Raw genomic sequence first — 16,284 nt, 5'->3', positions numbered from 1 at the left:
CAGATCCTTCTGATCTGGGAGAAGTCAACCCACCAGCGAATGCTGAACCTGATTCAGAGCTCACTTGCACCAATTTTACACTGGGGTAACTCCAATGACTTTAATAACGTCACCTCTGATCTACACCCATGTAAGTGAGGGCAGAATCAGTTCCTCATAGCTCATATGCAGAGAGATTGAAAAGACTGGGATTGTTTATCTGACAGGAGATGAGTCAGAGGCATCATGTTAGAAGTGCATAGAATAATGAAGAGGACAGAGCAGGCAGATTGGGAACTTCTGCTCTCCCTGTCTCACAAGAACAATGGGACCTTCAGTGAAACTGAAAAGTGGCAAATTCGAAACCGATGAAAGGAAATTCTTTTCCATGCAATGCATAATTAGCCTGTGGAACTCGGTGCCACACGATGATGCTGAGGCAAATAACTCAACGAGGTGGTTATTTGGTTAGCACGAACACCCAGACTTACAACAGTGAATGCAGACAAACAGTTCTGGAGGGGATAAAAATGTCACATTTCAGGATTTAACCCAGTCTAACTGGTAGGGATTAAGAGGAGCCCTTTATGGGGGTAGATTATCCCACAACTGCCTGCCTATTATGGGGTTCTTAAACCTTCATATGAAGCAACTGGTGTTGGTCACTGTCAGAGCCAAGAACTGGGCTTTATGGAGCCCAGGTCTGATCCAATCTGGCAGGTCCTGTGTTCCTATGCTCCAGAACCTGCCCACTGTGACAGATGATTGGTTACATTCACACTTGTAAAGCACGGCTCTAGAATATGATGAAGCTAAAAGGTTGGGATTTTTAACTACATAAAATGTTTCATTTGAGGTCATTGGGTAGCATGAACAGATTAATTACAATAGTGATAGTAACAATGCTAATTAATCAGAGCTTTCCGTCTTCTTGTCTCTACAGTGGATACGACTTTGACTATGACTACTACAGAGATGACTTCTACGACAGGTGAGCGGAGGAGCGATACGCCAGCAGCGCTGTATTCTGTGTATGCTTCTCCATGAGCCACAGCCCAAAACGCTGTGCAGAGTAGAATAAAGAACAGCACAGCTGGGGGAGAGAGGCTTTGCAAAGGCGAGGCAGTGGGAGAAAAGAGGAGTTTTCAGGGAGGTACAGGAGACAGGAGCACCACCAAGTGGGGTGAGACTGAGAGGTGGCCATGCGAGATAAGCAGAAGGAGCAGGGAAGAGGTGAGAGAAGGAGCCACCTCCATGTTTCCTTCCCAGACCAGACTGAGCTAGATGGTTCTGAGCTGGGTCAAGTCAACCCATCCTTGGGAATGGGGGGGGCATGGTATGTGGATGAATACCACACAAGAGGGGCGTTGGATGGGAAGGTGGAAAGGGGGTGAATATCACACTCCACTCTAGAAATCAGTGAGGGAAGGACAAACAGACCAAACTATGTCCCTGTCTCCGGTCTGTAACTTTCAATGTGCTGCTGTCCTCAGGCAGGGACTGCTGCAGGGCCATGAGTGCCCCCGCAACTTCCACTGACTTCATTCATGACCCCAGATCCTCACAGGATCAGTCCCTCTGTGTCTTGGAGCGCAAAGCTGCTCAGCAGACAGGTGGGAGGGTGTGTTTTTCTAAATGGCAACGCTGGGGTGATGTTCCCCCCTGTGCAGAGACAGCACAAGGCCCAGGAACCACTTAGGAGCCCTTCAGCAGCAGTGTAAAAGAAGCCAAGCTGAGACTGGGCCTTTGGTTTTTTGGGTCCCTCTGTTACTCTCTGTGATTTCCAGAAAGGTGTGTAACGTTCACCGTCAGTGGCGCCTAGACCTTGTGCTGGCTGTCTGCACCGGCAGGGAGGGAGTTTCACCCTCAGGCATGGAGCTGAACCCCCTCTCGGGAATAAAGATTCTGGGATCAGAAATTAACGAACACTTTTGGCCAACACCACACAGAGCAGGGCAGACTCCAGCTTGCTCCGCTGGAGATGCCTTGGTTCCGCAGGGAGACCAAGGAGCAAACACCTGTTTGTGTCAGTAAAGGAAGCAGCTAGGACTCCTAAACAGATCTGGTGAGTTTCTACATAGTGGGCTCTGTGGCTATGCCCGGGCTGCCGTCCAGCCTTCCTCGCCTTCCTCAGCTGCCTGCCTTCCCCTTCCCCCTCGCACTGCCTCTCAGGTTGCCATTCCCCCACCGGGCCTTGGGGATTCCTGTTATCCTTGGCCTGCTCAGCGCTGCTGAAGCTAGTGGCTACTCATGTTGAAAAGATGCCACTTGGCTGGAGGGGAATGGTTTGGAGGCAGAGAGGAGGGAACAGGGCATCCACCTGTCTGGATGTAGCCTTGATAAATGTCCTGGCATCCCCTCTGCTCGTGTCAAATCTCACAACGGCAGAGGCCAGGCCAGGCCATGGACAATCTCAAAGGTCACTTGCCCCCTCTGTCCTGCCAGCTCCCTGCGACACGGGGTATAAACAGGGATGGCTGGGAGGTTGTGGGGAGGGGAGAGGAACTGCAAAGGAAGGAGAAGGGGAAGAATGGAAGAGGGGAGAGGAACCAAAGGTCCTTCCCCTGTAAGTGCACCCCAGCCCTTACAGGGTCCTGACCCCCTCAATTATTTCTGAGAACAAAAACCTTCAGGGGCAGGTTAACAAAACACAGTAAATAACAGACCACCTGCGGTTAGCGAGAGTGATCTCAGCATGCAGAGAAACTGACAGCATAAGGGCTGAAACGTGTACAGTCAAACTGTATGCCGGAGTCCTGGCTCCTTTCTGTCACTAAGCAGGGTGTTTGCAGTGGTGATGTAGCCGTGTTCGTCCCAGGGTACTAGAGAGACAAGGTGGGTGAGGTAATACCTTCTATTGGACCAGCTTCTGTGGGTGAGACAGACAAGAAGAGCTCTGGGTAAGCTCGAAAGCTTGTCTCTTTCTCACCAACACAAGTCTGTCTAATAAAAGATATTACCTCCCCCACCTTCTCTCACTACTCTCGTGTCATGCAGCGGCTGTTCGTTTGTGTGTAGCAGCAGCAACCTCTAGTGGCATGATTATGTACCATTCCCCTTTGTGGCTCTTGCTAGCCTATCTCCCAAGTCCCGTTTCATGCTGAAAGTGTGGCTTTCACTCCACTGTTTGCAGACTGTAACCTGTTTTGACACACAGGCTTTTCGAGTATCGAGGCCGGGTCTCTCCTGTCCCCAGGGTGGTTCCTGTGAAGCGTCCCCGGGTGACCATCCCCTTAGTCCGACGCGTAAAAGCAACGCTCCCCGTCAAACTTTTCGCCAGATCGGCCGCCATTGCAAACAGCTCTGCCAAATTAAAATGTGAGTATTATGTACGCAGGTAGATCAAATTCAAGGGACAAGGTGCAAACATCCCATCAAATCACCTGTATGTCCCCATCACTGAGTCACTAAAACAGGCACAGTAGATTATAAAACGCTGCCCCGCTGAGAAACTCCAAGCGTTTCCCAAGCTCTGATCAATTAAGCCTCACAGCGCCCTTGTGAGACAGTGAATGTTATTATCCCCATGCTACAGATGGGGAAACTGAGGCATGGAGATGGAAAGCAACTTGCCCTAAATCATTGGACAAATCACTGATAGAGCTGGGAATAGAACCCGGGTGTCCTACCTCTCAGTCCCATGCTCTACCCATTAGATTGTGCTTTCTCCTTAATTACACTAAGTAAATACACCCAGAGCTGACCTGGAATTCAGAGCAGGGTGCTCATTCTTTGGAAGAGCAAGGGTCATATTGGTAATTTGTCAGGAGCCCAGGGATAAATTACCACAGATTAAAATAAAATATAAAAATACGTAAACCTAATATTCAGAGTGACTGAATGGGTCTTTGGCTCAGATCACCAGTAAAACGAGCTGTACCTGCTCACATATAACGGCACCTGCAATAATAGGGAGCTGGGAACGATAAAGCGGCAGCATTGTTTATTACTGAGATCAGGGCAGCAAAACTCAGAAGAACTGGGTTCTGTTCTTAATTCTACCACTGGCCTACTGCGTGACCTTGGGCAAGTCAATTTCCTTTCCTGTGCCTCAGTTTCCCCATCTGTAACATGGGGATAATGACACCAACCTACTTTGTAAGGAGCTGCAAGATCTCTGGATGAAATGCAGTGTGTATACAGGCAAGCCCTTCTAATTCACACTTGGCTATTTTGCATACCCCATCACTCACACTCATAAAGTCAGTCTCACCCCACCTCTCAACCCAGACTCATTGGCACAGATCTGTAATGAGGCCTCATATTTCTAAGACCTTTACACAATATACCGTGCAACATGTACTGTGAAGTCTTCTAAATGTTCCACTGCTTTTCCAAACAAACCAAGGACGAATACCCAGGGATGCGCTGACCTTCCTTTCTTTTAAATCCTGTTGTGTCACTTTCACTCTCCGATATACAGTCAGTAGTTGATAAGAGGTGAATTAAGAGAAGCTAGCAAGGTTCTGTGTTGCACAAAGGGTGAAATCCTGGGAGTCAGTGGTTCCCATTGACTTCAGTGAGACCAGGATTTCACGCAAAGAATTACAAGGAGCTATGGTAAATGTGTACCCGCTGAAATGACCATGCACCTGGAGTCACCTTAGGGCAGGGAGTCTGTGGGTAAGGCCAAGATACAGGGATTACCCGTCCCGGTTAGGAATAGCACAGCCACCTGCTGACAGGTTTGGGTGAAATAAACCGAAATCAGGGGGGCAGACATTGCTACAAGTTGGGTAAGGTACAAAATGTAACCCTCCAGATACCTGCTCCAGGGGCACCAGCATGTGGGTCCTGGGCCTCTCCCTGCCCTAAGGTGACTGGCAGCAAGTGCAGCAAGTGGGTCCTGTCATAATCAGCCCAAGCCTTCTCACTGGTCTCCAAAGGGAAGGGGTGAAGATGCAGGCTGGATTTTCAACGGCTCTGCCTCAAATAGACGTACTAAATGTGCAACTGCATCTGTTACACTCTCCAGATTTGCTGGCAGTGCATTTGTGCATGCCATTTGGGTAGCTGTGCACCTCTCCTGTTGGTGTGCACAGCTGCCCAGTTGCTCACACATATGCCCATTGGCACATGCCAACGCAGGCTCTGCGTATACAGATCCAACATCCAAAGTCAGTTTGGGACTTTGTAATTGTCCTGGAATGTGGACTTGCAGGCCTGCGCTGGGAACATCAGCAGGCTCATGTGAGTTCTGGTATGGACAGCAGCAGCCCCGCTCCCAGACTGCTGGCCCAAGTGATCAAAGCTCTGTGTGCAGGAATGGGACACTGTAATTTGTTCCTAGAAAGGAAAGTTACTGTGCTGCTGGCTAGTGGCTGGGAATGGGGAGTGTAATATGGAGACTGAGGAGAGCGCTGCTAGCCAGGAACTGTTTGAGCCTTACAACGGTGGTTACCAGCCCATGCTGGCTTCATACCAGTTCCACCCAGGCCGCAGCTTAACCTCCTGTCTCCCCCTTGTTGTTGGTACCACGTCGCCCAAGGGCATGGTCAGTAACTTACAGCAGGCAGTGAAGCATGTCAGAAAGGCAGGCCAGAGGAGTAGGGAGCGGGTTACTGCTGGGACAGCAAAGGGGCGATGGGCTTTTCCCAAAAGTCTCAACCTGTCCCACTTGTCAGTAGTCTGTGTTTCTTGGAAAGGGCCCCCGGCATTCCACCCGGCCCCCAGTGAATGGAGCAGGCCGGCGGGCAGCCCCAGGAATTCTGTGCAATGGGTTTACGTGTGTGCATAATAATTAGACAGTTACAACAGCCTCCAGCTCTAACTCCTGTTGAGAGTGCATTGCTGGCTGCCCCAGTTATATCCATCTCATTTCCTAGTATGTCCCATTTAAGCAGTCCCCACCCCCTCTCTTCAGTGACACAGAACAATTCCCAAGTTGACAACCCAGATCATCCCTGATTGCATTCCCTCCGTCCCAGTCTCTGGGAGATTTCCACATTGTTGCTGTGGCTGCCAAGCTCTGTTAGGGTTTTGTGACTAATCCTAAATTTAAAAAAAAAAAACCCCAATCAAACGCTAATATGTAAAATAACAACGTGGAATAAAGCCTGTCTTTCTTCCTCTCTTCTTTGAAGTGAAATGCAATGAGCTGCAGACAATCAAAACCGAGCTGACACAGATCAAATCCAACATTGATGCTCTTCTGGGCAGATTGGAGCAGATTGCTGAAGAACAGAAATCATCCACAGGTCAGTTAACTGCACATAATGGCACTGAGAGAGGGCAAGGAGCTCAAATGCAGAGCAGTCCATTTCAAAACCAGTTATTTTGACTTTGCAGGCCATTCTTTGGGCGCTTGAGGCCTGTATTCTTGTATTGGCTGTTACTTTAAATTATTACCCCGTTGGATCACCACTTTCCAACATGCTGTTATTGTGTGTTTATATAGCACCTAGTGCAGGGTTTCTCAAACAAGGGTCACCGCCTGTGTAGGGAAAGCCCCTGGCGGGCCGGGCCGGTTTGTTTACCTGCCCCGTCTGCAGGTCTGGCCGATCGCAGCTCCCACTGGCTGCGGATCGCTGCTCAAGGCCAATGGGAGCTGCTGGAAGCAGCGCAGGCCAAGGGACTTACTGGCCACCACTTCCAGCAGCTCCCATTGGCCTGGAGCAGCGATCCGCAGCCAGTGGGGGCCGCGATTGGCCGAACCTGCGGACGGGGCAGGTAAACAAACCGGCCCGGCCCGCCAGGGGCTTTCCCTACACAAGCGACAACCCTTGTTTGAGAAACCCTGACCTAGAGCATGTTGGGTACACTACAGACCAAAATGGAGATGAGGTGCCTACCCGGAGGAGTTTGAAATCCATATTTCTGCTAAATGATGAAATTGTTGCACACAGTGTTTTTGCGTGTTTCTGGTGTAAATTCAGTTTTGCCTGAAATTGAAACCCACAACTTTGTGGGATTTATGCTTCAGAATTGACCCATGTCTGAGTGAAGACTCAATCCATGCTCACTCAAAAGTTGTCCTATTTCAAGTAAAAAAGAAATGATATGCTACCTCCACCCCCGCCCCATCCACAGATCTGAACCCCCTTAAAAATCACAACCAAACGTGGTAAATCTTGATTCTGAAATCCAGCGCTTCCAACTCCAACAGTTTCAGAAAGCATGTCAGGTCCCCAGAAATCATGAGCTTGACTTTTAAATCATGAAATGTCAAAAATAATGAATTGGGGGGTAGGAGTTCCTAGTTTTCTGGTTTCTGAGCCCTGGGGATACACTAGTGTCATGTTTTCAAGCTTTTCTATGCAATCAAGATGGCGAGAAACAAACTTTCCACTTTAAAAGAAAACAGATACTCACATATGGCCAAATATTTAAAGGCATTTAGGTGCCTAAAGATACAGAGAGGTGCCTAAATGCCTTTTAAAGTATGGGCGCTTTTAAAAATCCTGCTAGGCGCCATTGCATTGTTAGGTGTCTAAATACCTTTGACAATCTAGCTCATCGTCACATGATTCCAGAAGCTGGGGCTTCAAGTATCATGAGACTTGTGATAAAATTGTGAGAATTGGCAATGCTGAGTCATCCTTTCAAATTTCACTGCTAAATGATCCTATGCCTCCAGTCCCTGCTAACCCTCCCAGCTGGGTTGGCATTTAGGGTTGCCAGTTTTGGTTGTATGTATTCTGGGAGGTTTCATCACATGACAATCTTTAATTAAAAATTAGTCTTTAATTCCTGGAGACTCCAGGACAATTCTGGAGGGTTGGCAACCCTAGTTGGCAAAGATTTGGGTATGCACACCCGGTAACCTTGACCTGGCTCTCAAGAGTGACTTGAGCCATATTGCTGGCCAGGTTGAAAAATGTTTTCAGTGCCACTGCCCCCAAGTGGCCGAGCAGAAAACAAAAAGAAAACAAAACAAAACAACACAACAAACCCACAGCCGGCCAATCAACCGAGAAAAATAACAATGAAAAAGGCTGGCCAATCAGAGCAGAGCAAAAAAAAAAAAAGGCACAGCACAACAGCGCCCCCTGGAAGTTTGTGCCCAGTGCAACAGCCCTGCTCGCCCCTAGAGCTGGCTCTGCTGAGTTGGTTTAGCTTGAGGCAGAGTCAATGTGCATCTAAGCACTCTGATCTCGCTTGCTTTTACTTTTAACAATTCAGGCCCCAGTCCTGCGAAGACTTACACAGGGGGTTAACCCTACGCACTGCAAATAGCCCCACTGACTTTAAAGGGACAAGTCAAGTCGAGCTGGCATATGAGTCTTTGCACGGTCAGGGCCTCAGTTTAGGGGAAGCAGGCTACCAGCCATAGGCACAAATCGATTTCACCTTCAGAGATAGCAGCAGAGACAGCCAACTTCTTCGCCAAAGGGGTAAGATTCCCAATCCTAAAACAGATGATACAACCCGGTTGGTAAACACCCTGACTGTCAGCATGCAGTATAAGGGCCCAGGCTGCAGTGCCTTAGTCAATTTGTATTAATTTCCTCCTAGGATAGGGCTTGGCTATAGCAGGCAGAGTTACTGTAATATATTTTTCAAAGTTAAAACACTCAGGCATGGAATGCTACCCTATGCAGAGGTCAAGCACATGGGCTCGTCACCACTTCTAAATCCTGTATGAGGACTTGGGTGGTGCAGAGGGTGAATTTAAGTGTACAAACTTCAGGAGCATGTTGATGGTGTTGGAAAATAGGCCCTTTGTAGCTCAGCCTGAGCTACTGGACTGTAGCCGACTCCTGCTCTGATTCCCGTGAATCATGGAAAACGGGGGATAATGCTTAAAACATCCACAGCTGCAGAGCTGGGTGATTCACAGACTAGCTAATAGGACATGGCGCCTGCTATCCCTCTATTTTGCTGGTTCAAATCAAGCCCAGGTTGGTAGTGTAATGACTGACAGTTGTGAGGAGCTATGGGTGGGTCTCAGTGCACAGGCATCCACCCCACAAAATCACCACAGAAGATTGAATGGGACCCCCATCCTCATTTGTGGAAGTGGTTGCTGAAGGTCAGAGCTGAGTCACTGGATCCAATTCTCCACACACACACACACGCACCGGTGTGGGCCAGCTCCACCCGAGTGAGTGGAGGTATTCCAGTGTGGGAAGAGACGCAGACCAATTATTTATAAAATAGCTCCTCGTGGGCTCTGTACATCTGACCCCCACTGGACTATTTGAGTGTAACTCTAAACAGTTCCTTCTCCTCCATCCCCCTGACCTTGCTGCCCCGTCTCTTGTCTCTCAGAGGTACGAAAGAAGGCAGATGGGAACAAAAGCGAGATCTCCCAGGACGACACAGCATCAGAGGCAGAAATCACCACGGAGGAGCCGCTGAACGGGGAGGAGGGAGAAGAGGAGGGACTCACGCGAGATGACTGTGAAGACGAACTGGTAAGCAGCAATGGGAGAGGTGCCCCCGCCCTGCTAAGGGCATTAATCAACCAGCTCTAATTTTACTGGTGCTTATTAAAACCACTGGAAAAAGTCATTTTTCCTTCTTAAAAATAAATCACTATCTTTAATGCTGTGATTGTTTGCAGCTGTATTCCCCTACCCCAGCCCTTCCTCCATGATGGAAAAGCATTACATTAATTGCTGTACGCAGAGATGCTGAAGAAAAATGGCTAGCCTTGAACATTCAGGCCATGTTTATTTGTGCTTTTGTAACAATTAATCCCTGGTTTGTACAAATTGCTTTGCTCCGTAATAAATGATTCTGAGATGTGTTGGAACAAGTAGCACAGATACGTTATTACAGCACCGCGTTCATAACGATTTGCATTTGCAGAGTGTCTTTCATCCAGACCGAGCCCAAATTCCCAAAGCAGGTTGCAAAGTCTGTAGAAACAGCTCCTTCACCCACCACTGAAATGTGGCCACCTCTGGGGAATTATGGCAGCTGTTTCTCAGCACGGGTCTTGGGCCTCAACCCAGCCAAACACTCTGATTCAGGAAAGCACTGAAGCACGCACTTATGCCCATCCCAACTAAAGGCAGCGCTTAAGCATGTGCTTAACTTTACACATGTGCTTAAGTCCCATTGACTTCAGTGGGATTGAAACATGTGCTTAACATGAAGTACACGTTCAACGCTATGCTGTGTGGATCTGGGGTTGTGACTACTCCCATTGAAGCCAACTGGGCTATTCACATGTTTAAAGTTAAGCACATGCTTAAGTGCTTTGCGAGATCAGGATCCTGCTTAGATACTACCATGACAGGAGCTTTTGCAATGAGTATTATAATTAGAGAAAGCTCAGTTGTTTCCCCAAAAGTAAGGTGAAAGCAAGACTCTGATAATGAATAAACACTGTCCTCTAACTTGGTGAAAAAGTTCTCAAAGGCCCTGCCGCTTGTCAGGCTGCATCTTACCACCAGGTGGCATTTTCTCACAAACGTTAAGGCAAATCACAAAAGCCTTTTTCAAGATATTTTGATCTCTACATCACAGCGTTTGAAACATTTCTGAAATAACTTCCAATGGGTTTTTTGGCTCCTTACGTTCCATGTATCCCCTGACTTACAAACATCAGAACTAGAGCCAAGTGAAATTTTTTGTCTGAAACTTTTTTTGCCGAACACGCAAATTCAGGTCAACTGAAATATTTCATGAATTCATGTCATGTTTCAACAAACTGTTTTGGTTGAAAAAAAGCCTACAAAAATTCTGAAAAAAACCAAAATGTTTCAATTTTTCAGTTCAAAATGACTTTTTGTTCAGAAATGGACTCCTTTTAAAAATGTTATAGTTTAAAAAAGCTGGCAAATGAAGCAAAGCATTCTGTTTCATGTTGAATATAACATTGCCTTCGACCTGAAACAAATTATTTTTCTTTTTGGTTTTCCAAAATTTTCAAAAAACAATTGTTTGTGGTCAGCCCAAAACAAACAATTAAAAAAAAATTTTTTTAAACAGCCTGTGAACCAAAAAAAACAGGTATTCACACCACTTTAATCAAAACAGCCCTCATCTGTTGGTGTCCCTAAAGACTGGGGCCTTTTATTATTTTTTCCCAGAAGTCTCTCATACCTAAAAAAGTTATTCACCCTCTGTTCTGATTTATAGGGTTGCCACCTTTCTAATTTCTGGTAACCGGACCCTCAGGCCCTGCCCCTGCTCCGCCTCTTCCCTTGAGCCTCCCCCACCCCCTTCGCCACCTCTCCCCCAGACATTTCACCTCTTCCCCCAAGGCCTAGCCCCCATCACTCGCTCCTCTCCCTCCTCCCCCTGTTGTTTGCTGCATCCTCTCAAGGAGCCTGCCTGCAGCCTGACTGAGCAAGGTCTGGCATGNCCCCCGCCCCCCCCACCACCCCACCGCCCGCAGCCCCCGCCCCCCCCTCCGAGCACCACGCCGCCCGAAGCCCCGCCCCCCTCCAAGCACCATGCCGCCAAATCCGGAAAAAATAAAAATAAAAATAAAAAATCGAGCGCTGCCCTGCCCCAAGGTGCCGCCCCAAGCACGTGCTTGGTCGGCTGGTGCCTGGAGCCGGCCCTGGCTCGTGAGGTGCAGGGACTGGATCTTCCTGTGCATGTACAGCACCTTGCACAATGAGGCCTTGATCCTGACTGGAGCCTCTGTTCTCTACCACAATAAGCCTCTTCTTTGTTTGACACACTTTACATGTAGCCTCTTTTGCATATGTCATTTACATAGAGAACGTGGGGTGAAGTTCTATGGCCTTTGTTATGCAAGGAGTCAGAGTAGATGATCATCACGATCTGCTATGGTCTTAAAATCTGAGTCTATGAGCCAGTCAGCTTCTGCCTCTGCAGATACAAATAAGCTTTAGCTGAAAGAGCTGTCCTTCTACACATCTTTTGAGGAGCGTCTTCATAGGGCCTCATCCAAAGCCCATGGAAACTGATGGGATCCCTTCCATTGCCTTTAATGGGCTTCGGATCAGGCCTGTATTGCACAGCTTAAAAGGTGTGTAGGAGGGGAGCTCCGCTGCTGCAGACTTCCCAAGATGTTCAATGCAGGAGTTGCCCCTGCAGGTCTCCTAAGGTGAGGGTACATCTCTCATGACCATCCATCTCCTCAGGCGAGGAGTTCACTGAGCAAAAGCTCATGCATATAGAGCTGACGCATAAAACGGACGGTACTAGCCACATACATAACATATAGGAGAAGAAGTAAACCCATCTGAAGCCGATCCCCTGAACCTGATCTGAACCCCCCAACATGCCCAAGGAGAAGGGGGGGACCCAACACCCCTAAAACAATGAAACTGCAAATAACAAAACAGAAACAAACACAGACTAACAGAAGCCAAGTTAGTGTGCACAGCACATAACAAACACAGCGTCGCCCTCAAAAGCTCTCACCACGCCGAGAGCGAGATCTGTAGCTAGAGCCCTCCCCGAGGTGGTGGAGCCCCAGGATCCAGTTCCCCTGCTCCAAGGACTCTAATTATTTACCCAGAATGCAACAGCTTCAACAGGAGAGACTGAGAGGCCATAAACACCAAGCAACCACTTGTAGGATTTGGCCTTTTGTTATGTTCCCTGCCAGCTTTCGATGCGGTGTGTGAATATCCATGCTAGGGACCCTATCTGTTGCTGCTCCCCAGCGACATTATATATTCCATCCATGTTCCTGGATGATTTGACACCTTCCCCACTCTCCATCTCTTCCACCATGGTCTGAGCTAATCATTGAACTCCCTGTGCTGGAACAGCCCAGGAGGAGGGGCTAATATTGATTTCCTGTTTCTGTTTCTCCTTGCCTTTTCCCTCCTGCCAGGAGAACAGCCATTCCACAGATGTGGAGGATGCCAGCCTACAGTAACCAGGTATAGCTAGTGCAACTCTCAAGTCTCCAAGGGTTGCATGCTGGATTCAGGGGAAACGTTTCCCCCTTATGTATCTTAGCTGCTTTGGAAGATGCATCTCCCCACAAACCCTGTGCATTTTCCGAGCACCAAGCCTGGCTGCTCAGCTGGGCTCTGGATTGACCCCTAAATGCATCTCCTAAATCACAAGGAGAGTGACGCTCCTGTTTTTCTCTCTCCTCTCTCCTAGTAGCACGTTCGGAACAGCGATGAACACCAGTGTGAGGAGAGCACGAGGTTATATCCTGGACTGGCATGCTGAGCCGGACAAGCATAAAATGCAGGGCTGCTGTCATCTCTGCCTGGCACTCCAAAGGAGAAACATGGACCGACATCTTCAACCCATCTGTAAAGCAAAAACAAAGAAAACCAGTCATCCAAGTGGATCCCTGCTCCTCAGAGCCCTGCTGCCGGCCTGGGCAGCGGACAAACACATGCTCCATGACCGTCACTGACCACACTCTGGGATGGAGGTTGTATTATAAAATGAATCGGGGACGTTGTAGAGCTGTCCTTAGGGGCGGGGAGAGATAGCTAGTCATAATCCAATAAAGAATTTAGTTCCTGAGGTAGAAGGGGCCGGCGTGTTTGTTAATTGGGAAAATGAGTATGTTGGTCTGGACAATTTGTAGTTTCACACATATGATCATGTTCATGAATGGGGCAGAGGGGCACCTTTCCTCCCCGAACTGATCACCTTGTTCTGAGTCCTTTTCATCCCATGAGCCACCTTGGATGCACGGTCACCTCCAAGTGTAAGGGAATCGGTAGCATGCCCCTTGTTGCGCGCTGGGCTCCTTGGTCCAGCATGTCAGCACAAAAAGAGAGAGAAGGAAGCCATCGACAGGAGAATAAGTGAGCCAGAGCAGCAGAAACAAAGCACCTTTAGTCTTCAGAAGTCTGGTTTCTTAGCCATCCGACTGACAACGCGTAACTAAAGGGTAAACAGGCAAACAGTCACTGTGGAGTAAGGGGGTGTGGGTGAAAGTGGACCCAGGTGGCTAGCGTGAGACCCTTTTATTGGACAATCAAACAGTTCAGACTGAGGGGTGCGATGCCACCTCTTCCCCTCTGGCCCAGCACCCGTGCATGGTTCGGCAGGCAACTCAATCCCCGATAGCAGCATGGTCACACACAATCCCTCGCGCCAGCCCCCTTTTGGGCCTTCAAGGTCTGGCTGGGAGGTGGTGCGGGCGGGATGAGCTGGTCCCTGCACCAGACTCCACAGGCTGCTCTCCACATCGCTGTGTATTGCAATGGGGCTGGGGGATGCAGTAACTTGCCTGAGCGTAAAAGACTTGTGAGGGTTAGTGTCCGGCATGCTGGGCCTGAGGGAATTAGAGCATCCGCTTTCCTCCCCACCCCAAATTCACACTGCCTTAGCCCACTCACAGCCCAGAAGGCAAAGGTCAGCAGCAGACATGGGTGGTTTCTTCAAAGGAAAGTCCGTAAAAGGACCCCCCACTTTTCTGTCTGTTGCATGGTCACAGATTCCCACTTTATTGGGCCTATTCTTAGTCTCTGGCTTCAGAGCTTGATGGGGTTGAGACTCAGTCCACACTGCCACACCAACTGGAGGCCCCCCTCACCCCTCCGAGTGCCGCCCAAGTCTTCTCCTTGACCAGACTCCAAGAAACAGGATGAAACAAAGCAGAACCACAGAGAGCTGCTTGAACAGTTTCCCAGCATCCTCCTGGTTTCTGCTCCAGCACTCAAACCCAGGCCTCTCACAGAGTCTTTAGGAGGGAGACAGAGTGGAAAGCAAGCCATGGGGCCATGCTTCCCTCTCCGAAAGAGCCTGGCCTACTCATAAGCATGGCTTTTGAAGCACAACGTTTTACTTGCATTTCTTCGTTGGAAATAATCATGAGGACTAAAAGGGATGAACATTCTTTTCTTTTCCTTCTCCTCTTCCTTCCATGTTTCAGTTCCAGTACCATTTGTTTGTCCATTGTGCTGTGCCGAGCCATTGTAGCATTGTTGTCTAGGCTTTGAGAGATGAGCTGCAATTTTTGCTATGAACTGACCATGATGCTGATATGTGGGAAGAAGGTGGCCTTGTATATAAAATCCTGTATAATAAAAAAAGGGAAATTACTCCACCTCTGCTGTCTTCTCTCTCACCTTTTCAGGACTTTTCAGGCTGGTGTTTCTGGATTCACTCTTTCCTGTTTCATCTCTGCCAATGGGTTTGCTATGCCTGGGATGAGGCATAGTCTGTTGGGTGGAACAAAGCTCTTCTGGATTTGAGGATGTTTTGTCTGTAAGACCCTGATTCTGTTCCATATAGAGAGCAACTCAGTGCAGGACAGCAGGGAGGAGCTATCCAGGAGCCAGTTACAGCTTCCTGGATCTCATGGCACATCTGCACTGGCCCCCAAGCCCAATAGGTTAAAACAGGCTAAGTTCTGCTCTAACTTATGCCAACCAGCAATGGTTACAAGTGGTCTCTAAGCAAGTGTTGCTAATTCATGATTTTATTGAGAATCTCATGACATATGGTGTTCTTCTTAAAGTCCCACCTCCTGGAGGCATATGAGTAGGTGAGACTCTCATCTTGCCTTTTTTAAAAAAAAGGTAAGTCTGTAGGCCTCTGGGTTGCAGAGAAAAGCTTGAGTGAATGAATCAAAAGCCACCTAAAGGTTCAGAAACTAGAAGGCAAATACAAAGAACCCAAAATGTATTATTATTTTTAATAATCTCAAAATAATCTCATTATTTCTGGGTCCTGATTCATGATTACGGAATGGCCAGGTTTGGTGTAGCAGATGTAAAACTGGTGTGAGAGGAGCAAATGACCCATTGAATTTAATCACAACATCGGAGAATCTTTTAATCTCAGCAGAGTGCAGTTCCCTGCCTGACAACAGCTGGGCCAGAATGCCCTTTGCATCCTGTCTAGACTAGAAAAATTAAGAGTACTTGGCAAATATCTAAAGTGTTAACTAACCAGCTTTTAAACCCTTCTTAGCATTTAGTGTAGACAAAGTGAGCGGTGTTTAAAAATGCATTAGCTGGTCATGGTCAACTCTTGGGTTCCCCCTCCCGCCCAATCATTTTGATGGTCTTGTTTAGAATTCATTCTGTCTCGCTGAACCTGTATCAACATGGCTCCTTGTTTGTTACAGAACAGCAGAAGGGCATCAGCATAGTGGTGGCTCTACAGTGCTTCCAGTTCTTACAGGTCCAGGCCATGACAATCTGAGTTATGATTGCACCTAGGAGCTCAGCCGGGGTAATACTTGGTTGGCTAGGCCAAGCCGCTGGCCATGCCACCACGACCAAACTGCTATTTTTAGCATGCTAGCCCAATCAGAGCTAGTGTGCGTATGTCTGCTCGAGCTGAAAATCACACCAGGCAACAGTAGTGTGGCTTTGTCATAGAGTCAGCAGTGCAGAGCTCTAACTACACAGCCCTGCTGTCATCCCTTAAAAACCACTCTGCTTGCACAAGGTACTAGTCTGCACAAAATAACAGTACATACATTGACTGAGTTTCAGTCAATAT

The 16,284-nt window shown here is 48.2% G+C and overlaps 1 protein-coding gene across 8 annotated transcripts in view; it reads left to right on the top strand.

Moving 5' to 3' along the window:
* The window catches only part of RALY (RALY heterogeneous nuclear ribonucleoprotein), a 272,388-nt gene extending 257,510 nt beyond the window's left edge, over positions 1–14,878 (top strand). For 5 of the 8 annotated variants that reach the window (XM_034787281.1, XM_034787276.1, XM_034787282.1 and 2 more), the window contains 5 exons: positions 923–970; positions 3,137–3,297; positions 6,063–6,176; positions 9,190–9,335; positions 12,970–14,878. In XM_034787281.1, coding sequence (XP_034643172.1) covers positions 923–970; positions 3,137–3,297; positions 6,063–6,176; positions 9,190–9,335; positions 12,970–13,038 — 538 coding nt within the window. In that variant the 3' untranslated portion in view covers positions 13,039–14,878. Of the gene's footprint in view, positions 1–922; positions 971–3,136; positions 3,298–6,062; positions 6,177–9,189; positions 9,336–9,484; positions 10,497–12,688; positions 12,738–12,966 lie in introns of those variants that run through there. The other 3 variants (XM_034787277.1, XM_034787279.1, XM_034787278.1) reach the window with 3 other exon arrangements.
* The last annotated feature ends 1,406 nt before the right edge of the window (positions 14,879–16,284 follow it).

Source organism: Trachemys scripta, chromosome 12 (genome assembly GCF_013100865.1).
Source record: "Trachemys scripta elegans isolate TJP31775 chromosome 12, CAS_Tse_1.0, whole genome shotgun sequence".
Lineage (NCBI taxonomy): Eukaryota > Metazoa > Chordata > Testudines > Emydidae > Trachemys > Trachemys scripta.
This window is presented reverse-complemented; position numbering and strand designations above follow the sequence as displayed.